General features: G+C 44.1%; 1 protein-coding gene across 7 annotated transcripts in view; it reads right to left on the bottom strand.

Annotated features, from left to right (window-relative positions):
- The window catches only part of Cyrib (CYFIP related Rac1 interactor B), a 114,281-nt gene that overhangs the window by 49,670 nt on the left and 41,417 nt on the right, over positions 1-23,194 (bottom strand). The window contains exon 1 of one of the 7 annotated variants that reach the window (XM_042699927.1): positions 18,270-18,349. The exons of 3 other annotated variants lie outside the window; for them this stretch is intronic. Coding sequence is in view for 1 of the 4 variants with exons in the window: in XM_042699920.1 (XP_042555854.1) it covers positions 4,931-4,973 (43 nt within the window). In the remaining 3 variants the exon portion in view is untranslated. Of the gene's footprint in view, positions 1-835; positions 847-4,930; positions 4,989-18,269; positions 18,350-23,194 lie in introns of those variants that run through there. 3 more of the 7 variants (XM_042699924.1, XM_042699920.1, XM_042699925.1) reach the window with 3 other exon arrangements.

The following is a 23,194-nucleotide window of genomic DNA, read 5'->3' on the forward strand; positions in this document are numbered from 1 at the left end:
AAAAATAATACCATTTGATTGTTAATGAAGATACATCATAAAACTGAAGTCCTTAAGGCTTTTTTTTGGTCGGCCGTGGGCTTGAACTCTGGGCCTGAGCGCTGTCCCTCAGCTGTTCAGCTCAAGGTGAGCGCTCTACCACTTGAGCTATAGCACCACTTCTGATTTTCTGGAGGCTTATTGGAGGTAAGAATTTCACAGACTTTCCTACCTGGGCTGGCTTTAAACGGCGATCTTCAGATCTCAGCCTCCTGAGTAGCTAGGATTACAAGCATGAGACACCAGCACCCAGCAGAAAAATGTATTTTTATCTCCACTGCAAACTGCATAGTGATATGGAATGGAGGCTACTTTTTTTTTTTGGGGGGCGGGGGGGTCCGGTCGTGGGGCCTAAACTCTGGGCCTGGGCGCTGTCCCTCAGCTCTTCAGCTCAAGGCTAGCGCTCTACTACTTTAGCCACAGTGCCACTTCCTGCTTTTTTCTTTTTGCTTATGTGGTGCTGAGGAATCGAACTCGGGGCCTTAGGCATGCAAGGCAAGCGCTCTACCACTGAGCCACCTTCCCAGCCCTTAGAGGCTATTTTTATGTCAGTAATTTCTCATATTTAAATATCACACCCTCAGTAACCTTCATGAATCAAGCCTAGTAAAATGTTTTTTTTTTATTTAATTTTATTTTTTTTGTGAACATACTGTACAGAGGGGTTACAATTACATGGGCAGGATAATGCATACATTTCTTATCAAGCATTGCAGCCAACTCCTTTGTTTACCCTTCACATCCCTTCCCTATCTCCCCCCTACCCCCCCATCCTCCCCCCTTCCCCCCCCTGCACCAACGTTGTAAAGCTCGTTTTCAACATGACCTTGTACTTCTCATTGTTGCAACAGGTCCACCGTTATTTTAAATAATTGTTTTTATAAGTTACTTTCATAGAGTTGACAATGCAATAAACCTAAGTTAAAACTTTAAAAAAAATAAAAGAAAAAGAAAAAGGCTTTGTTCAACTAAGACTGAAACAACACAGAATTCACCAGAACAACGTCCTCTGAATGTTCATTGTTAGTCCCCAAATTCTCAATGGCCCGTGTGCCCAATGTCCCCAAGTAAGCAGCTCAGAGAAGCTTTACTCCCAAAAATCCGTACGCTTTCTAATTTCTCCTTTTCTCTTTCATCTGAATTCTATCAGATATAAAAGTACCTAGACTTTCTTTCATTATATAGTTCATGGTTTTCATTTGTACCTGTCAGGTATTTATTCAAGCTGGAGAGAAAAAGCTCTTGAAACAAAAAACAAATTTTCAATCACTTGAGAACTAGACTATGCTTTCTCAAATTGAGAAAATATTTTTATTTTATTTAAAAAGAGGTTACAATGTACAAATGTACAATGTACAATTTCATAAGTCAGGTTAAGTACAATGCATGTTGATCTATGTCAACTTTTCCATTGTTCTCTCCATTATAAGAGGAAAAATATTTTAAAGATGCCAGTAAAAATATAAAAATGTAGATACTTACATTGTAAATATGGAAAAAATGTTGACCATTATGCTAATGAAAGCAAGGGGAAATGACTGATCACTGGTAAACAGATCATCAGTCTTTTTTAGCCAGTACTTCCAACCTTCTTCCTAATGTCCGTTTTTTTCATACATAGGTCACATAGTAAAAAAAAAATTAAAAAAAAACTGTATATTAACTGCTAACTTTGCATTCCAAATTAAGGGGTTGTTAATGTTGATTGAATCCGCTTTTCATTATTTCAGATTTATGTTGAGTTATTTGCTTATCTTTTCTCCCATGCTAAAAAAACGAAAACATTAGAAGTTCTATCCTTTTAATTTCCTGATAATTGCTACTAGTCAGGTGTGTGGGTGTGTGTTTGCATTTTCCTATACTAGGCTCATGGTTGGTAACTTCAGGGGGAATTAGACATCACACAGTCTGATAGCATTACCATTGAATGAGGAATCAAACTTACCATCACCAAAACTACATATAACCGACAGGGCCTTCTCATGAGATGTAGTATGAAGTACTCAACAGTAGCATACTATAGTAACTATTAAGTACATATAACCTATGCAGAAAATGCCAAAATAACAAATCTGCATTACAGAATATCCTACAAAATATCTACAATATGTTTGTCTGATTGGGAAGGAGCAGGTGTGGATTGAAAAGGAGCAGGAGTCCAGTTTCCCACATGTTTGAGAAGGTGATGAAACACCAACTGCAGATGCTGAAAAGGTGAAAGACAGAATTCATAAGAGAGGCCAGACCAAAACACTGAGGCAATTTATCTCGACAGAATGGCCCAAAAACCAGGGAGACCTGGAAAATGATTCACAGTGGCAGCAATAGACCAGTGGCTACACTGCCCAGCCAGGCTCCTTTGGTTACTGCTCACTCAGTGAACCTAGATTCCTAATCTTTCCACCATTCTATGAGGCATCTGAAATTGTCCCAATAAATTCCTTTATCTATCCAAATTACAGTTTCTGACACTTTCAACCAAAAACGCATGAATTGAAAAAATATTCTGAATGGAGGAAAGTGAAGGCTAACACTGTCCAAAAAGAGAAATGTACTCAGGTAACCCAGCTGTATAACACCTTAATAGTAGCATTAAAATTATATTTAGAAAGTACATAAATAAAAATGAAATATTCTGCAAGGTTATGTATTCAATCCCCAGCACAAGGAAGGAAAAAAAGGAGGCAGAAGGAGAAAGAAAGAAGAAAAGAGGAAAAAAACAAAATTCTAGTCTCAATTTCCTAATTTAAAGTTGTTTTTCTATAATTAAGCAGATGTTAACTATGTTACAAATCTAAGTCTGTAGTACAGATAAAAACAATAAAGATAGAAGCTAAACATGGTATGAATCAAATCATCTATGTACCTAGCTCATATAAAGGAAAATTAATTTCAAAGTCTCAAATCTGAATGTTAAATAGAAAATGACAACACCAAGATCATTTTTTAAATATTAGTAAAATCTTTCTAAATAAAGTACACTGTAAAAATGATAGTGTTTGTTATAAAGTCTTCTCTCCACCACCAGTTTCTTTTGTTTCATGTGTTGCAGATTACTCCAAGAATAATGTGGGATTTTCCACTTGGGCACATGACTCCATTTCCTAATTCACATGCTTCCTTATACACATCAGTAAAACCAAATTCTATTCTGAAAACCTTCTATGTTTCAACTCAAGAGTAGAACTTGGACTTCACTGAAAACCAACATTTCTCCTATCCTTGCTAGTAACTACACCCTATATTCATACCAAATCCTCTACCTCTACTTAGAATTTAAAGAAATGTATAAGCAAAACATATGTTAAGAAAAGCAACGGAAAAGAGTAATAATTTATGTGTGTATGATACATTTTATTACAGACCGTAATTATTATTTTGTAAAGCACTAAAATACAGGTGATGTTCCCTTTTTAAAAAGTAAATGAAGGGGCTGGGAAGATGGCTCAGTGGTAGAGCGCTTGCCTTGCATGCATGAGGCCCTGGGTTCGATTCCTCAGCACCACATAAGCAAAAAGAAAAAAAAGCCAGAAGTGGTGCTGTGGCTCAAGTGGTAGAGCACTAGCCTTGAGCTGAAGATCTGAGGGACAGCGCCCAGGCCCAGAGTTCAGGCCCCACGACCGGACCCAAAAAAAAAAAAAAAAGTAAATGAAGCAAACCTCAAAAATTAGATGGACAAGTGCAGTGATACAAACGTAGAATCCCAGGTTGAGTTCAGCCAGTTTGAGGCTAGCCAAGGCTAGCCACAAACAAGCTGGGCATGGTCACGCAGCTGGTGAATCCCAGCTACACTGTAGGCCATACTTAGGAGGACTGTACTCTAGGCCCACTGTAGGCAAATATATGAGCTACTGTCTGAAAAACAGAACACAAGCATAAAATAGAGAAATGGCTCAAATGGTAGAGCATCTTAGCAAGCATGAGGCCTTGAATTCAAACCCCAGTACTGCAGAAACAAATAAACTAACAAATAAATTTACTTACCTTATGTTAGTAACCGTAAGGGGAGAATGAGACTACAGAACAAAACTGACAGTCTCAAAGTCAGTCATTTTACTCACCAAAAAATGCATCACTGGGAATACTCTTCTCCTGAAAATTCTTTTTATTTTTCATATTAAAAAAGCATCTGGGGGCTGGGAAGTGGCTCAGTGGTAGAGCGCTTGCCTTGCATGCATAAAGCACTGGGTTCGATTCCTCAGCACCACATAAGCAGAAAAAAAAAAGCTGAAGTGGCGCTGTGGCTCAAGTGGTAGAGCGCTAGCCTTGAGGTGAAGAGCTGAGGGACAGCACCCAGACCCAGAGTTCAGGCCCATGACCCCCCCTCCAAAAAATAAATAAATAAAAAAGCATCTGTAACTATTACATAGAGCTTACAGTTTTGTTTGTCCCACCACTGTCCTTTCAAATTTACTCTGTGGCAATAGCTAATGTCACTAAACTTTTATTTATTAACCATCTTCAGATTTTCCACCCAAACTGTCAGAATTTCCATTCAAAGTCAGTTTCCTGCTGGGAGCCAGTGGCTCATACCTGTAATCTTAGCTACTCTGGAGACTTTGAGATCTGAGGAACACGGTTCAAACCCAGCCTGGGCAGGAAAGTCTGTGAAACTGTTACTGCCAATTAACTACCAGAAAACTGGAAGTGGCGCTGTGTGGCTCAAGTGGTAGAGTGCTCGCCTTGAGCTGAAGAGCCTAGGGATAGTACCCAGACCCAGAGTTCAAGCCCCACAACCGACCCAAAAAAAAGTCAGTTTCCTCATCTTCCCAGCTGTGCCTGTGCTGCTCAGCCCTATGCAGCACTCAGAAAAACTGTTTAAAGCTGCCACAGAATGCTTCCAGAAGTTCCTTGGAAGTTCTGACCCACCCAAGCCCTGGGGATCTCTTACCCCAACTCCACAGATCAAGGACAAGACATCTCTGAGAATTCATCCTCTACCCCAACTTCTAGCGTCCTCAGATGAGCTTCATTAGCTGCCAGCATAACACACATGCCTTGTTCAAAACAGCTCTGGGGGTATGAGTAGCAACCCTGCACTCCTCTGATGCTAAAATTTCAGACAAGAGTAGATATCAATATAGTGTCCCCACAAATTGCTCCTTAAGTGTTCACCATAAACCCTTTTATTTCACAGAACATTCCTATTTCTTCCACAAAGATAGAGCTTGGGAGAAGAGAGTAGTACCCCATCAATTCAATTCAAATACTCTACCACTTAATTTCTAACAACTTGGTCAAAAACTCTTCTAATTTCCAAGTTTCTGATATTTTTTAACTCAACGGATACGGGAGATATTCAAAGTAACAAGAATTTCTTGGCATTTCTTTTACAGTGCTTTCATTCTAACAACTTACTTTAGCCTAGTATAATGGCACACTCCATAATCCAAATTACTTAGGAGGTAGAGGCAGAAGAATTGAGATCCTAGACTCAAGACTCTTGGAAAAACAAACTAAAAGCAAAAGTACTGAGGCATGGCTCTCAAGCGGCAGAGCTCTTGTCTAGCAAGCTGAATGCCCTGAGCTTAAGCCCCAGTATGACACAGGGCCAAACTCAATACAAATTTCATTTTAGCACTTTGTCACATAATGTATGTTATACTTTCCTAATTTTAAATAAAAAGGAGGAAGAAAATAAAAATCCCTAATTCCACCAGAGTTAGACCACTTCACTTTCTACAAATTTCTTAGTTTAAAAATGTTGAAATCTCACAGGCTGAACATGTACCCTAGTGCTGGAGCATTTGCCTACCATGTACATTCAGCTCCAATCCTAGCTTCACAAATTAAATACAAACATGCCTACTGTGTACAAAAATACCTCATTTCTGTCATTTCATTGAGCAATTCAATTTCCCAAATAATGTAAAACACATTTTCTTTAAACACTATCTCTACTGTATTGGCACCTACCCTTACTCCATCATTTCCAAGGAAATCCTTTAACAGTCACCCCTTGCCAGAGATTAAACTTCTTTTTTTAACATTCAGCATAATCTATACAGTCTCTTATAGCTGTTACTTCACTAAAGGTGATTTTCAACCATGTATTCAACATATAAAACCCTACTACAATAAAAACGTGAATGCCAAGGGAATTTCTGATAATAGAATTCACCCTTCAGTGACTGATGGGACAAATTTCAGAGTTCACCAAAGTTCCATGATGGCTGCTAAACCTATCTCAGGCTCCATCAAGGTTACAGGATTAATTCACAAAGTGCAAAAGAGCAAAGGCCGACATTTCTTCATTAGTATTGTAAACTAAGCTTGTGGTGGATATTAGTTCTCCTATGATTGCAAATAAAAGTCTGTATCACTATGTATATATACTTTCTGGTTCCACACTTGTCAACTACCAAATCTAGTTTTTTTGTTGTTGTTGTTGTTTTTTTGGTCGGTTGTAGGGCTTGAATTCTGGGCTTGGGCGCTGTCCCTGAGCTCTTCAGCTCAAGGCGAGCACTCTGCAGCTTGAGCCACAGTGCCACTCCCGGTTTTCTAGTGGTTCACTGGAGATAAGAGTCTCACGGACTTGGGGCTGGGAAGGTGGCTCAGTGGTAGAGCGCTTGCCTTGCATGCCTGAGGTCCTGGGTTCGATTCCTCAACACCACATAAGCAAAAAGAAAAAAGCCGGGGGGCTGGGAAGTTGGCTCAGTGGTAGAGCGCTTGCCTTGCATGCCTGAAGCCCTGGGTTCGATTCCTCAGCACCACATAAGCAAGAAGAAAAAAAGCCGGAAGTGGCGCTGTGGCTCAAGTGGTAGAGCGCTAGCCTTGAGCTGAAGAGCTGAGGGACAGCACTCAGGCCCAGAGTTCAGGCCCCACGACCGGACCCAAAAAAAAAAAGAAAGAAAAGAAAAAAGCCGGAAGTGGCGCTGTGGCTCAAGTGGTAGAACACTAGCCTTGAGCTGAAGAACTGAGGGACAGTGACCAGGCCCAGAGTTCAGGCCCCACGACCGGACCCAAAAAAAAAGAGTCTTACGGACTTTCCTGCTCAGGCTGGCTTTGAACCATGACACTCAAATCTCAGCCTCCTGAGTAGCTAGAATTACAGGCATGAGTCACCAGGGCCGGACCAAATCTAGTATTTAAGAATATATACTCTTAAATTTAAGAAAATCTTAAATGCTTAAAACGACATGGGGGAATGGGAAGGTGGCTCAGTGGTAGAGTGCTTGCCTTCCATGCACAAGGCCCTGGGTTCAGCACCACATAAGCAGAAAAAGCCACAAGTGGCGCTCTGGCTCAAGTGGTAGAGCACTAGCCTTGAGCTGAAGAGCTGAGAGACAGTGCCCAGGCCCAGAGTTCAGGACCCACAACCGATTGAAAAAAAAAAAATCAAAAACTGGACATGGGTATTCATTTTGTTCAATCATACATGATTTGTCATTACCCATTTGTTTTAAAGTCATCTTTCCAAAGATAAAATAAGAAGTAAATTCCATTTAAACATGCTACCAAGAAAAAGGCACTCATAGTTCTTAGTCCAAAAAAGTCAAGTCTCAGAAGTTTATGTCAGTAAAAATTCAGAGAATTACAAAAGCGCCTGCAGAAAAATAATCAGTTCTCTCAAAGTTGACAATAAATGTATTCATTGAAAAAGCACACAAGACCTATGTGTGTGTGTGGGGGGGGGCAAATAATGATGTGTCTTTATGTATAAATGGGATGTGTGTATGTGCATATACATACTCAAGTAAAATGACCATATGTTAAAGATGCATGGAAAGGTGTTTATTCAAACTGAGATGATCTAGTAGTGACTTGCTTTGTTCATCTGCTTCTCTATCACTTCAGTTCTTCACAAATTTCAGCATATATCTTGGTAAAAAAGACAACATGATATGCAAAGCTAGAAGTTATTAAGCCCTATGGGCCTAGAAAAAAGACAAGACACACTGAACAATTAAAAACTAAAAGTAAACTAAAAGTTCTAATAAGCCTATTCACCTGCAATCAACTATTGACAACTATGCCAAGGCAGTTCAACGGGCTAAAGGAGTCTTTTCTGAATAGGGTTGATACAGCTAGAGATCCACATGAAAAAAGATGAACTCAAAAACTTACCTCAGACACAAAGTTAACTAAGACTGGATTGTATAACTAAATTTTTCTTGGTGTCAGTACTAGGTCTTGTTCTCAGGGCCTGGGCAATATCATTCCTTAGTTTTTTGCTAAAAGCTTATGCTCTAGCACATGAGCCACAACTCCACTTCTGAGTTTTTGCTGAGCCACCAGCAACGGAAGGGGGGGGGGAGGAGAAGGAGGAAGAGGAAGAGGAAGAGGAAGAGGAAGAGGAGGGGGGGGGGGGGGGAGGAGGAGGAGGAGGAGGAGGGAAGAAGGAAGAGAAAGAAACCTCATACACTATAATATAGAAGGCCCTGGTGGTTCACGCCTGTAGTCACAGGCACTCAGGAGGCCAAGATCTGAGGATCTCAATTCAAAGTCAGCCCCAGGCTCTTATTTCCAATAAAATTACCAAAACAGCCAGAAAATGGCACTGTGGCTCAAAGTGGTACAACACTAGCCTTAAGCATAAAAGCTAAGAGACAGTACCCATACCCCAAGTTCAAGCACCAGGACACCCCAACTTCAAGCACCAGGACAGGTAAAAAAACAATTCTGAGGGCTGGGAAGGTGGCTCAGTGGTAGAGCGCTTGCCTTGCATGCCTGAGGCCCTGGGTTCGATTCCTCAGCACCACAGAAGCAAAAAGAAAAAAGCCGGGAGTGGCGCTGTGGCTCGGTGGTAGAGTGCTAGCCTTGAGCTGAAGAGCTGAGGGACAGCGCCCAGGCCCAGAGTTCAGGCCCCATGACCGGACCAAAAAAAAATTCTGAAATACATTTTGAAAAAGGATGAATATGGTTAAAATTTATTTTTTACAACTATGAAAACTGAGCCAAAAAGCTTGTTGAAATTGTCTGGGGAAAAGGGAAAGGAAGGGCAGAGGAGATAGTGACAGAGGAGAGGAGTATGACTGATAGGAATACACAGAAACGTGGAAGTTGCATAACTTATGTAAGTTTATAAAAATAAAAACACAAGAAAGAATATTGCCAATCAGCTAAGAAAAAGTTCTTAAAAGATACGAAAAATAATACGCTCGCTAACAGATACCAAGAAGGGTCAGTGCCTCAGAACAAAGACAGACACTGGCCAGCTGTCCCCATCACACATACCACAGTGGAACTTGGCACACCCATTCCAAAGGGTTGTCAACCCCAGGCTACATATTTTGACTTGTTTTAATACTGTTCTATAAATAAAAAGAGACAGCTTTAACTACATTCACATTTTAGTATAGAAGATTATTTCCAAAATACTTCCATCCATGATTTGTAGTCAGCGATCCAAAGTGGGGTTCTGCCATCATGAGATTGTGTTACATTTCCAAGTCTATAAACTCATGTGCAGTTTGACTCAAATGAATGGAATCAATGAAAATGACTTATCTGCACTTTTAAAATTAGCTTGATAAGTATATTTATGAAACACCATTAAAATATTAAGTACAGCCATGCATTGTGGTTCATGGCTGTAATCCTAACTACTCAGGAGGCTGAGATCTCAGGATTAGGATTTGAAGCCAGCCAGGAAAGAAAAGTCCATAGGACTTTTACCTCCAATTAAGTACCAAAAAAGTTGGAAGTGGAACTGTGACTCAAGTGGTAGTAGCCTCCCTGAGTTCAACCTCAAAACCACACACACACATGCAATGAAGACATTAAATAATATTTAACACAAAATAAAAACTCCAATCATATTTTAAATACTTGTTTAAAGATATAACTGGGAGGATAGATTTTTAAAATATAAAATGTAGTCCTAAGCTGAGAAAGAGAGCAAGCAAAAGAAAGACAAGATTCCTCCTCTCTCACTGTTAGGTCTTACAATTCTGAATCTGTACTGTCTCTCAACAGAAAAAGCAGCCTCCCTTAAAATGTACTTAATTACCATCATTTGTTAGAACTTGTAAGGATTTTAAGTTGATAACGATAGTTTGATATAATAAAAGCAAAGTTATCTCGTATCCTGGCAGGTTTTTTTTTTCATTTCACTTCAATTTAATGCTCTTAAAATTCTTGAAGAACACATATAGATCTCTTCCAAACAGAAAGATGTCTAAATGTGCCAGTCACTACTTTCTGGTGCTATCTCCACTTACCTTAAAGAAATTTAATCAAACTTCTACCATGGTCATTACTTACATGTTGCTACAAAAAACAGATGAAGAAACAAACATCAATTATATGTACTATCATCTTCGTACTACATGCAAGGAACCCTTTTTAAGATCAGATTTTTTTTGAGAACCAATTTACATCTGTGGGTAAACAATACTCCACAGATATTTTGCATGTGTTGTAAGTACCAACTGCTCTTTGCTCTAGACAACCTTTCCAGGATTTCTTGCACTGGGGACAATTGTGAAAATTGTTTAAAACGCTTCTTTACAGAGCAAAGGACAAGCGTGTATATTGCTTACTGTAAAAGATTTAGGTTCCCTAATTTCAGCGCTTCATTCCAAAAACATATGTACAAGTACTCCTTGACCCTCACCAAGTCACTGTAGAATGAGGCTCAGAAAGACAGTGCAAACGCCGATACTCTGCCTGCTGTGGTAACAGAAAAGAACTTGCCAGGAAGGTGGCTCAGTGGTAGAGTGCTCGCCTTGCATGCACGAGGCTCTGGGTTCCAGTCCTCAGCACCACATAAGCAGAAAATGCTGGCAGTGGCTCTGTGGCTCAAGTGGCAGAGCAAGTGGTCAGCCTTGAGCTGAAGAGCTGAGGGACAGCGCCCAGGCCCAGAGTTCAGGCCCTAAAAAAAGAACTTGCCTACCTTCCATCTCTGAACAAGATTCATGTCTTCTACCAGATCCCTAAGAATGGGAAAGGGTAACGCATTAGATTGCAATAGAAAACAGCCTCAAACTGTTCCGCCTCTTATCAGTTTGGGCATTTGGATTAGGATGCAGAGCCATGACATTCTAAGAGAAAAGATAGAGGTCACACTGACTGAGTTCTAGAAATCAGAAGATTGCTGGGATCTATGAATGACCCTAGAAGACGGTAAGAAGGTGGGACTAAGGACCTATCTCCCTTCTACCCTTCTACTGTCCTACCTCCCTCCACCCCCCCCCCCCCAGAAGTGAAACTGAAATTAGCAGCCTCAATGGTAGACTGGTTGATTTTGGGCTAGAAAGGGATGCACGGTGACAATGGGCCAAGCCTAGGCAAAGGAACTAGGCTGCTGAACTAAGGAATCCCCTAATTAAATTGGTGGTTTAAGTAATCATGGCCTTGCTGACAAATGCAAAGCTTCAGGTGTAAGTGAAGCATCAGAAGCTTCTTTGTGAACTGAGAGAAAATGATCAGGAGTGAATTCAAAGCTCCGATTGCTATCATAGTTCCTCTCCTTCCTTACCCTAATATTACTCTGCTGGCAAACTCAAATTCTTTTGTTATAAAGTTAAAAATTGATTAGTGACTGGGCTGAGGTCTCCCTGATCTCTATGAGGGACGAACCCATCTGAGACTGCCCAGAAAACTGAGGAACTCAAATGCTTATGGTTCTTCTGGATACAGGCAACCTGGGACACTCAGATTCATCTCATAGGATTTGGGCAGGGTTTCCAATGGGCTAGGGAAGCAAATGTGACTTATATATGAAGCACTTCAGGCCAATTCAATTCACTATAACAATACATCTTGGTGAACTGTAGGAACTGACGATGCTTGTACTTCTCCACCCTGTGTTAGACAGAGTTTTTCCAATCAGGAAGAGGTATATGTACAAAAGTGCTACTTTGGAGACTTCACATCCTAAGGCTCTGTGATTCATGTTTTACCAACTGTACTCAAGCTCAGCATCACCTAAAGGTGAAACCTGAAAGTTCTGACTCATTGCCTACCTATTCAACTATCAGGTGTATTTCTTTTGAAAGGCATCTATTTGTCAGCTTCTTGGTTCTGTGCAAACTGAATGACTCATGGAAGCATGGACCACTTCTGGGTGCTTGGCCTGGCATTCTTCTTTTGGGATGGGTCAGCTCATACCTAGTGACTAACAACACAGTAAGTCAACAGAAAATGCTCACTTGAAAACACATCTGGCTTAGCCTTAGCCCCAGGCAGCAGCATCTCAGCTGCTGTGAGATTTTACTTCCCTGCTTTTCCAAGCAAAGTTACAGGCTCTATGGAGACCACATCCAGCAAATCAATAAATCTTATACATTGCATCATACAAATTTAAGCATTTTTTCATGGGCTTTGGGCAATGACATTCTAACCTGTCTCCCTACAGTTCATCTTATTTCAATTTTCTTTCACTGTCAACCCACGCCCTAAAAGCAGACAAAACAGACCGGATGTGGTAGTGCCTACCTATAATTCTAATACTTCAGGGGCCAAAAAACTTCAGTTGGGCCAGCCTGGGCCCCACAGTGAGTTTGAGGACAGACTGGACTATATGGCAATTCCCTACCCCAAAAATAAAAGTTAAATTTTTATTTAAAATTTTTAATTTAAAAATCAGAAAAAGGCAGCCAGAACAATCTTCCTCTCCTTGACATCTGTACGTTTGTGGAACCCAAGGCCCTAGCAAAATGCACGTCAAGCAAATGCTCTACCAATGAGCCACACACACACCCAGCCCTCAGAACAACAAGAAAACTTGAACTTGAGTATTTTAGTCTCTCCATTAAAATCCTATACAGGTTTCCCCACTGCCTCTGGCCCAAGTGAACTGAACGCCTTTTCTTGACATTGACTTGGGTAGATGGCCTTAGGGTTATTTCGCTTCCTCTTTCCCACTTCTCCTTTAGCAGCATTACAGCCCAACAGGGGTATTATCTCTGTAATACATTACAAGCCCTCTTCAACCTTCAAGGTTTTTGCCTTTCTTTCTCTACTCACCCATGCATTCTTCCTTGGGAGTGGTGGGTCAGTCTACCCCACATGCCTTGATTTACAAGACATTCAAACAAGAGGGTTTATCTTAATCTAGGATAGGTTATCCCTACATCACTTAAGTCACACTATTTTTCTTTACCTTCTATTCTAAAGAGGGACTATGAATGTTTTGCTCATTAATATATAACTCTGCTTTTATGTACTCAGTAACTATTCGAGTAATTAAGGCAATTATATCCTGCCTTCCTTATATATTGCATTATAATACAAAAAATGTCCAATAATAGGGTGTAGAGGCTCACATCTGCAATCTCAGCACTAGAGCCACTGGGGCAGAAAGCTTACAAGTTCAAGGCTAGCCTAAACTACATGGCAAGACCCTGTCTTTAAAAGAAAAGAGACAAAAATTCCAAGTGTTATGAGGCTTGTAACAGTTGTTCCCATTTTGTAAGAGGATCTTTTATATTATCAGACAAGCGCATACCAGAAAGTCAAGGCAATGTTTTCGTATAATACTTCAATAAGAAGAATCTCTAAATAATTAGAGTACAAGTTAAACTGCAAAAGTATACTTCAAGAGGTTTAATCCTCAGCCACTACCAAGAGTTTGCTTTAAGACCCACTTAAATTTCAGATTTCATTTAGTGTATTCCGTTCTCTTTTCTCCATACCAAGGACAGAGACATGGCATAAATAATCCTCCAGTTACAGCATCTGGGAATATGTCATCAAGTGTTTTCTAAAAATCTTCAATCTAAACTAGCATTCCAACTGTTGAACAGAAGTATTCCAGGGATAGTGAAAAGCTTGTATCAGCCCAGGATTTCATAAAAACCATACATAATGCACTAAATAAATATATCAAATAGAGAATACTGTAGGACAGAAAATAACTACAGGATTCAAAGCTTCAGTGCCCCATATAAAACAATAATGTACCTCTACCTTGAAGAATATGTACCTTTACCATTTCAAAACAAATAGCTTCAAGATTATATCTTTATGTCATGTATCATTTCAAATTACCCAATAGTACATCTTTGATAAGTTATTCTCACCTACAGTCACATTTTGAAGAATCAAAATGTTGGGAATAATTTCCTTGTTTAAAGAGTTTTATAGATGCCACTCCTTTTCCTTACATGAGTGGAAACAGAGCTATGACTTATAATATTGTACAAATTCACAGAAGAGTTCAGAACAAGTGAACATTATCCTTTCTGTGTGGTAGCTGAAAAAGTTCTGAGACTCTCTGTCTTAAATATACCTGCTACATATAAATTAGTACCTTGAAATACAATTTTAACAAAGATGAGCCACAGGCCTGAGTTCAAATAACAGTCTTCCACATTTCACTTGAGTGTATCTGAACAACTTACATAAGTTCTCCAAGCTCCTAGTGTTATTCAGGAATTAACTAGAAATACATTTAATTGTCAAAAACTTGTGGTCAAAAACTAACAGTACATATAAAGATCTGAGGTCAAGTGTCCAATATCACACAACAATAAGAGCCAGGTCTCAGATCTACCATTTACTAGCTATGTTGCTGAAGTTATTTAACCTGTTTCCTCATCTGTTAGACAAGGATATTAATGCTAGCCAGGCAGTGAGAATGGCAGTTCAAAGCCAGTCAGGGCAGAAAAGTCCATGAGACTCTTATCTCCAAGCACTAGCTTTGAGCAAAAATAGCCACGTGAGTGTGAGGCCCTAAGTTCAAGCCCTAGTACAGGAACTGGTACACACAAAAGATTAAAACAGGTCTCAGAACACTGCCTGACCAGTAGCAGTCACTTTGCCAACTACTGTTATCATCAGCACCACCAGTAAAACAGTTAAGTCACCATTAACATTACACTGTGTATTAAAAAACTTCTACTATACCAAAAAAAAAAAAAAAAAGCTTGAAATGTTACATTTATTTAGTGAACTGGTTATAATATAGGATGAGCTCACACAGCAAAGTATTTTATGCTGACTTTTAAAATCTTTCAAATGGGAAGTGGTGCTGTGGCTCAAGTGGTTGAGCGCCCGCTTTGAGCAGAAAAGCTCAGGGGCAGGAGGTGCCTAGGCTGAGTTCAAGCCCCACAACCGACCCCCCCTATAAAAAATCTTTCAAATGTGTAATTCCATAAATTGAGTATTGTTCATAAATGTTGACAAGATACTTATGTAATATACTTACATGTTTCAGATACCTATTCTAAGTAAACAGACAAAAATTAACACGACTATTGTGCTTTCTCAAGACCATTCAAGTAACCTAATCCAGCATACTTAAAATATGCAAAATACTTGGGAATAATGAAGCTCAGAGCAATCAATCTTTCTCTAAAACTTCTGCCACATAATTACAAAACACTATTACTGTCCAAGACTCTTTGACCTTGGTGTTCACTCAACATTTCAAAATATTAACTGAGTATCCACCAGCATCAGGCAGGAACTGTGCTAACTTCTATGCGTTATCAGAAAAGTAGGAATAAAAAACAAAAAGATACACAACCAACACCATAATTAAATACCATCAAGCGATAGTCTTGCTTTCCTTAATCAGCCAAAGAAAACATTATAGGGTCTGACAGCTGAATGCATCAATACTTAGTAAGAGTGAAGCAATCTCAGGTGATAATCCAGTACTTTCCCCAAGGAGACTAGGAGTAAAATGAAATAAGCATTTTTCTTTACTTCTTCATCAACTGTTATTGGCTAACTAAAGATACATAACCACTTCAAAAACAAGTCATAATTTGAAGAGTGGCACCATTTAATTGTTTTTATTTGGGAAAAGTTTAAAGAAACTAGTTTTAAGTCCCACTAAATATCACCTTAACCTACCAAAAATAAACTGCCCTCACTTAGCTTTAGTTGTCACCTGAAATAATATTTTTGCTGGAGCAACTAGAATCCATTTTAATCACATCTCCCTTTGACCAGTTAACCACTTTCTTAAGAAAGAAAAATCTAGCCTCAGCAGGTAAAGTTAGCCAGACCTGATTTCAAAAGAACAAAATACAGCTTGATATACGTGGTTCATGCCTGTAATTCTAACTACTCAGGAGGCTGAGATCTGATGACCACGGTTGGAACCCAGCTCTGACAGTAAAGTCTCTTATCTCCAATTAACTACCATAAACCTCAGAGTGGAGCAGTAGCTCAGGGACAGAGCCTTGCCCTGAGTTCAAGTCCCAGGACTGGCACCAAAAAAAAATTAAAGAAAGCAGCTGAGGACATATAGATCAAGTGAAAGAGCACTTGCCCAGAGTTCAATTCCCAGTATCACAAGCAAGCAAACAACCAACAAAAACCCATCCTCGGCTGGGAAAGTGGCTCAGTGGTAGAGTGCTTGCCTTGCATGCATGAGGCCCTGGGTTCCATTCCTCAGCACCACATAAACAGGAAAAAAAAAAAGTGGTGCTGTGGCTCAAGTGGTAGAGTGCTAGCCTTGAGCTGAAGAGCTGAGGGACAGCGACCAGGCCCAGAGTTCCGGCCCCATGACCAACCAACCAAAACAAAGCCATCCTCTACACCATAACATATCAAGTGTATACTATATATCCAACAACATCTCACAAAGCCAAGGTTTTCCTCAAAGGCAATTAGTTATAAAACACAGTGCCTGTCATCTACTATCAGAAAACACAATGTCTGTAATACTAGCTTCTTAGGAAGCTGAGATCTGAGGATCACCTTGGAAGCCAGACAGGCAAGAAAGTCCTTGAGACTCTTAACTTCAATTAGCAAAAAAGCCAGAAGTGAAACTGTGGCTCATGTGGTAGTAGTGTCAGCCTTAAGCGAAACAGCTAAGGGGCAGCGGCCAGGCCCTGAGTTCAAGCCCCAGGACAGCATAAAAAAAGAAAGAGAAATGAAAGAAACAGAAAGAATCAGATATCCCACAGGCAATAGGCGTGCTTTAGAACCTCCTCTGAGGTGGTCGTGATGCCTATGAAAATCACATGGAAGGCGGGCACTGGTGGCTCACACCTGTAATTCTAGGTACTTAGGAGGCTGAGATATGAGGAGCCCAGCTCGCAGCCAGCCTGGGCAAGAAAGGTTGATTTTGGTGGGAATAGCCATCAAAAGGCCATCCCGGTACATCCCGGTCAACTCTGAGCAGAGAAAAGCTAAGGGACAGCGCCCAGGCCCCGAGTTCAAGCCCCCACTATCGGTACGCATGCGCATACACCAAGTCAAAGGGGGGGAAAAGTCCGGTCATGTCCCCCACGGACACCGACCGGCCAGTTTCAGTTCACTGCCACAACCTCAGACAGACTCTCAACTAAGCTCCAATCACCAACTCATCCTGAGACTCAGAGCTCCGGTCCCTACGATTAAACACAACTCAAGAACTAAAAGGATCGGAGTGCGTCTTTCTTGAGGGACCCTGTCTAAAGATGATGTGCCGTGAGCAGCCAAACACGGAAGTGATCGAAACTCCTCCCGACACAGAGGGAAACTCCGGTGGAAGGAACCTCGGTCTGCAGAAAGAACCCGAAACCGCTGGGCGCACGGCCCACACGTGTGGAGTTAGGCTGCGCCAAGCCCGACACGCTCGCCCGGGGCGGGGGGACGTTAGAGCCACCCCTCCCCTCCCTCCGGTGCCTCGTTCAGAAGGGCATCCCGCGGCGCGGCGCACCGGCCGCGCTCAGTCCACGCCGGCACCGCAGAGACGCGACGGGAGCGGGTCCCGCGGCCGCCCGGGAGGCGGCGGGCGATAACCGCCTCGGGTCAAAGGTTTTAGGCTAGGGGAACCACCACCAGAAACTGGACGTCCCCCCGCGCCCCGAGGTGCAGCCACTGCCCGCGTGCGGCGGGGGCGGCCCCCCGGTTTGGGAAAGGCCAGAGGAGGAAGCGTGCCCCGGACACGCGCTCAGGCCGCGCCCGGGGGCGAGGCAGGGAAAGGTCCCCGCGAGCCGGCGCGGCGGGGCGGGCCGCACAGGTGACGGGAGCCATAAAGGACACGCAACTTGGGACGCGGGCGACCCGGCGGGCCGGGGCCCGGGGGCAGGAGGGCTGCGGGGAGGCTGCGGGTCCCGGGCCGCGCCGGCGGCGGCGGGCGGCCCGGGCGCGAAGAAGGGGCGGGCGGGCGGCAGGAAAGCGGCCGGGAATGAATGAGCGCCGGGCCGGGCAGGCCGGGCCGCGGGCCGGGCGGGCGGGCGCCGGGGCCCGGGCCGCCGCCGCCGCCGCGTCCAGGCACCAGGAAACCCTCCGCGGCCGGCGCAGGGCCCCGCCGCGCCCGCCTGGCCGCCAAGATGGGGTCGCGCGGCCGCGGCACGCGAGGGGCGCGGGAGGGGAGGGGACGGCCGAACCCCATCACTCACCCGCCCTCGCGCCTCGAGGCTCTCAGCCGCGCTCCTCCGCCCTCCTCGAGCGGCGGCGGCGGCGGCTCCTCGGCGGCGCTAGGGGGAGCCCCGGGCCCGGAGAGGGGGAGCAGCGGCGGCCGGACCGGGAGCCCCCTCCGCACCTGCCCCTGAGGCGGAGCCGCGACGAACCCGGCGACGGCGGCGGCGGCGGCGGCGGCAACGGAGGCGGCAGCGGCGACTCCGAGCGGAGGGCAAGTGACCCGGATGTACAGGGTAACGGCGAGAGGGGGAGGGGGAATGCCAGGAAGTGAGGGCGCCGCGGACCTGTCCGGCCCTGCGCATGCGCCGCGCGCCCGCCCCGCAAGGTAAACCCTCAAGCCCTCCTTCCCCGCCCCCTCCTCCCCCGCCCCTCCGGAAAGGGGCGTGGCTAGGCCGGAGACAGGTGGTCGGGCGGCTCGCAGAGTGAGGGGGCGCGGCCAGCCCGTCCGCTCCCCGCCCCCCTTAAAGGGACAGCACCTTCTCGCCCAGACAGCTTCGGGTGGTTAGGGTCTTCAATGGAAGCCGAGCTCAAGAGGTGCGGGTAACCGGCCTCGGGTCGAAACTCTGGATTGCAGACCACGGCTCGGGGCTGAGGCCCCCATCCCCACCCCGAGATGCCACGTTGCAGCACCCCACACCTGGGGCGGCTGGCTGGGCCGCAGGCAGCACGCCCTTCGCCCTCGGGCCAGGCACCGAGCCTGCCTCGCGCTACCCGGAGCGGCAGGAGAGCTTGGCCGGCTCCCCAGAGCCCGGAGAGCCCCGTTAGCGCCCGAGATGGTATCTGGGAGACGCCCTGGGGAGGTGGGAGCAGACGCGGGGCTCCACCGCAGAGCGAGGCCTGCTGCTCCCCGGCCGCCTGGGGCCCACTGGGGAGGGGTCCACCGGGGAGGGGTCCACCGGGGAGGGGCCCACCGGGGACGGGCCCACCGGGGAGGGATCCACCGGGGAGGGGCCCACCGGGGAGGGGCCCACCGGGGAGGGGCCCACCGGGGAGGGGCCCACCGGGGAGGGGCCCACCGGGGAGGGATCCACCGGGGAGGGGCCCACCGGGGAGGGGTCCACCGGGGAGGGGTCCACCGGGGAGGGGTCCACTGGGAGGGATCCACTGGGGAGGGATCCACTGGGGAGGGGCCCACCGGGGAGGGCTCGTGGCCAGCGCGCAGCCCCTTCCCCCACCGCTCCCCGTCCCTGCTCTTCACACTCAAGAGAATCCTGGTGTAAAACGCCTAGATTTTTTTCACTAAAGAAGCACAAAAAGATTAGCATGATTACTGCCCCCAGATCCGATCACCAGTTTCGTGGGCAGATCCTTGTGATGGTTGTAAATGCTCAGCTGAAGGGAGAAGAAGAAGAAAAAAAAAAATCTCATAAAAGTATGGGCCTTTCTCCCCCGCCAGGAAAGTGTATGGAGGAATTCAAATTTGCATATGATCTCAGAAGATCGTATGACTTATGAACCCAGACTATGTATAAAGCCCTAATTCATGAATTAACCGCTCTAGTCAATCAGACTACATCACATGGCCTTAGCCTATGTGGCCAATAAAATCACTTCATACCTCAAATACTCTTAGGAGGAAGCCAAATAGTATGCAATAAGGTACCACATTTGTATACAAATATGTTAGGAGAGCCATGGTGAGACTGGGTAGCTTTTTCATGGCACATAGAAAGCAAAGAGTCTTGGTCCTCAGAGCTTTCTTTACCTTAATCATAATATTTTGGAAAGACTCAGGATCCCATACATTTTTTTTAAATGTTAGTCATGGATAGGGCTTGAACTCAGGGCCTGGGCTCAGGCTCTTTTTGCTCAAGGCTAGAGCTCTACCACTTTGAGTCACAGCTCCACTTATGGTTTTCTGGTGACTAATTACAGAGAAGAGTCTCACGGACTTCAAACCTCTATTCTCAGATGTGTCTCCTACCAGCACCTGGCAGGTTCCACTTTACTATTCCCAGATACCAGCTCCCACACTTCTGTTGCTCATCCGAGATAAAGCTAGTACCAACAGTACCAATAGAGGCTCGTTTTTGCATGATGAAGAAAAAAAAAGAGGTTCTCATAGAAAAAGCTAACATGTACAGTTAGGAGCAGTCTGTAATGGAAAATACTTAAGCTAAACTGGAAGTTCAGGTGCTGAAGGATACTGTAGGAGAGATTTCTGTTTTGCTGGCAGGTTGGATTAGAGATGTGTGGTTGCTCAGAGCTCGTATCAGAGGCACTGGACAGGTATGTGAGGATGCTAGGAACACACAGACCAGGAAATTAAGTACCAAAAAAGGCAGAGATGGAACTGTGGTTCAAGTGGTAGTGCACTAGCCTTGAACCAGAAAAGTTCAGGGATGGCACCCAGGCCCTCAGTTTAAGCCCTAGGAGACACACACACACACACAACCCCTGTGCAGAACTTGGAGTGCCTCTCAAATGTTCCTTTCTCCTCATTAATTTGATATCCACCCCTAACTGAGACCTACAGGTAAATACCACTCCCCACGTAGAGGTAAGGAAACTGGCTCAGAAAATGAGACACTGGAAGAAGTGCTGAACTCGCTCTTCATGAATCTTTCATTAGTCTGCATGAGTATAATCAAATTTCAGCTGAGGCTGAAACTTCACAAATTTTAGATTACAAAACCAAGCAGAAGGACACCAAAAAGATGTTCACAAAGGCCTCAGCAGCTCAGTGACAATGTGATCTTTGTACTGTACTTAGCCCAATAACTGCATGTCCTCCTTGGCCTGCCACAGACACTTCCCATGTCCGTCTTAGGAAGCATGGGGCTCAGCTGACAGTCCAGGATTGAAACCCAATCTGAGGTTTGGAGGTGTGGCTCAGGTGGTAGCGTGCCAGCCAGTGAGCAAGTAAAAGGAAATCAGCAACTCAGTCTGTCTACTCACTCCATAGTTCCGTGTTTCTCCATGTTTTACTTGGCTGTCTCTACTTGTCTTCATTTCAAAAGATCCTGTTGCTTTCTTTTAAGTGCTGTTTTCTTCACAAATTTATTGACTAATAATAAAACCAATTTTAGCTCATGCCTGTTACCCTATTTATAACTCAGGAGGCTGAGATCTGAAGACCAATACCCAAAGCCAGTCCAGGCATATAAATCCAAGAGACCCTTAACCTCCAATTAACCAACCAAAAGTCCAGAAGTGGAGGTATGACTCAAGTGGTAGAGGACCAGCCTTGAGTAAAAAAAACAAGTAAGAATGCAAGGGCCTGAGTTCAAGCTCTAGTACCAGCGTGCACACACACACACACACACACACACACATACACACACACATCCACACAATTAAAACATCATAAAGAATACTATTTCACGTGACCATTTATTCATTCAATCAACACATATTTTTGCCACGTATGGTGCCATGTTTTGGCACAATGCTGAGGGTCTCTGGTGGAGGGTAGGATGATGTCTCTGCTCTAGAGGGGCAGTAACCTCATAATTATAACAGCATGAATTGTGGTACTTTAGGAGAGCGGAGAAACCAACTTTCCCTAGGACAGTTGTGAAGACTTCAGGGGTTAGAACCTTTGAACCATGGTCTAGAGGAGATTGGAGAAGGAGGAAACAAAATAATAATAATAAAGTACTGGGCAGAGGCGGTAAGATATGTTATGAACGTATCTTATACGTTTTGGCTCCTCAATGCAGTTGTAAGTAAACAGAAGCTTGTAACCATGGGGGAAACAGAAGTAAGTCAGGCCTTGGTGGCTCACACCTGTAATCCTAGTTACTCAGGAAGCTAAGATCTGAGGATCGCAGATGGAAGCCAGGAAGGAAAGTGTGTGAGATTTGTATCTCCAATTAACCACCAAAAAGGCCAGAAGTAGAGCTGTGGCTCAAGTGATAGAGTGCTAGCCTTGAGCAAAAAAGCTCAAGGACAAAGCTTAGGCCCTGAGTTCAAGCCCCAGGACTGGCACAAAAAAGAAAAAAAAAGTAGCCAAATCAGATATGTTTCCTATCAAAACCACTTTGGGCCAGGGCCCTGGTGTCTCATGCTTTTAATCCTAGCTACTCAGGATGGTGAGATCAAGTATCATCGTTTCAAAGCTAACCAGAGCTTTAGAGTCCCAGAGGCTCTGATCTTCAACTAAGGAATAGTGGAGGTGTGGCTTCAGTGATAGTGCCAGTCTTTAAAGGGGGGATGGGGAGAAGCTAACAGAGTGTGAAAGCTCAAGTTTAAGCCAGTACTGGCAAGAAAAAAAGAAAAGGCAACCTAAACCTAATTGAACCACAGGGTACCACATGGACCCCAGTGAGGACCCCAGAGAGAGAATGGAGATCTAGGAGTCTTAAGACACTATAGAGGGATCTGGGGAACAGATAGCTTGGCTGGAGGTGTAGCTTGGTGGAAGAGTGCTGGTTTTAGGCCCTGGGGCTAGCACTGCCCCCAAACAAACAAAAAAGTCTGTTAGTAGAAATGAAGATTAAGCATTAGAATTAAGATACTGATATCAAATGCATAGAAGAGTTTGTGACTGGATGAAAAAGGACCAGGAAACACAGGGTAGAGCAAGTGGATGAGATCCAATCCGAAGACCTTCACGCAATTTTCTTTACTGTCCTCTTTTGACTTTTATACAAATAAACGCCCACTGCCTTAGCTGGCATCTTCAGATACATGCAACTGTTTCCCACTTTTCCATATTTCTATACCATATCATTTGTTCAGCATTATTTTAATAGCTGTAGAATATTTCATCATGTGGAGATAGCACAACTTCCTTCACTTGCTGAAGTCCACACCCTCTGTGTCTGGCTTAACCTTGCTCTACTCTGCAATGTGTGTTTTGCAAGAGATGTGCTGAGCCAGGAAAGAATCTTTATTTAGGCAAAGGTTTTGGGAAAAATGTGGCCTCAAGGGCAGCAGAGCGCCATCCTGGAAGTGGCTT

Source organism: Dipodomys spectabilis, unplaced genomic scaffold, assembly GCF_019054845.1.
Source record: "Dipodomys spectabilis isolate Male_0828 unplaced genomic scaffold, ASM1905484v1 ptg000264l, whole genome shotgun sequence".
NCBI classification, from domain to species: Eukaryota; Metazoa; Chordata; class Mammalia; order Rodentia; family Heteromyidae; genus Dipodomys; species Dipodomys spectabilis.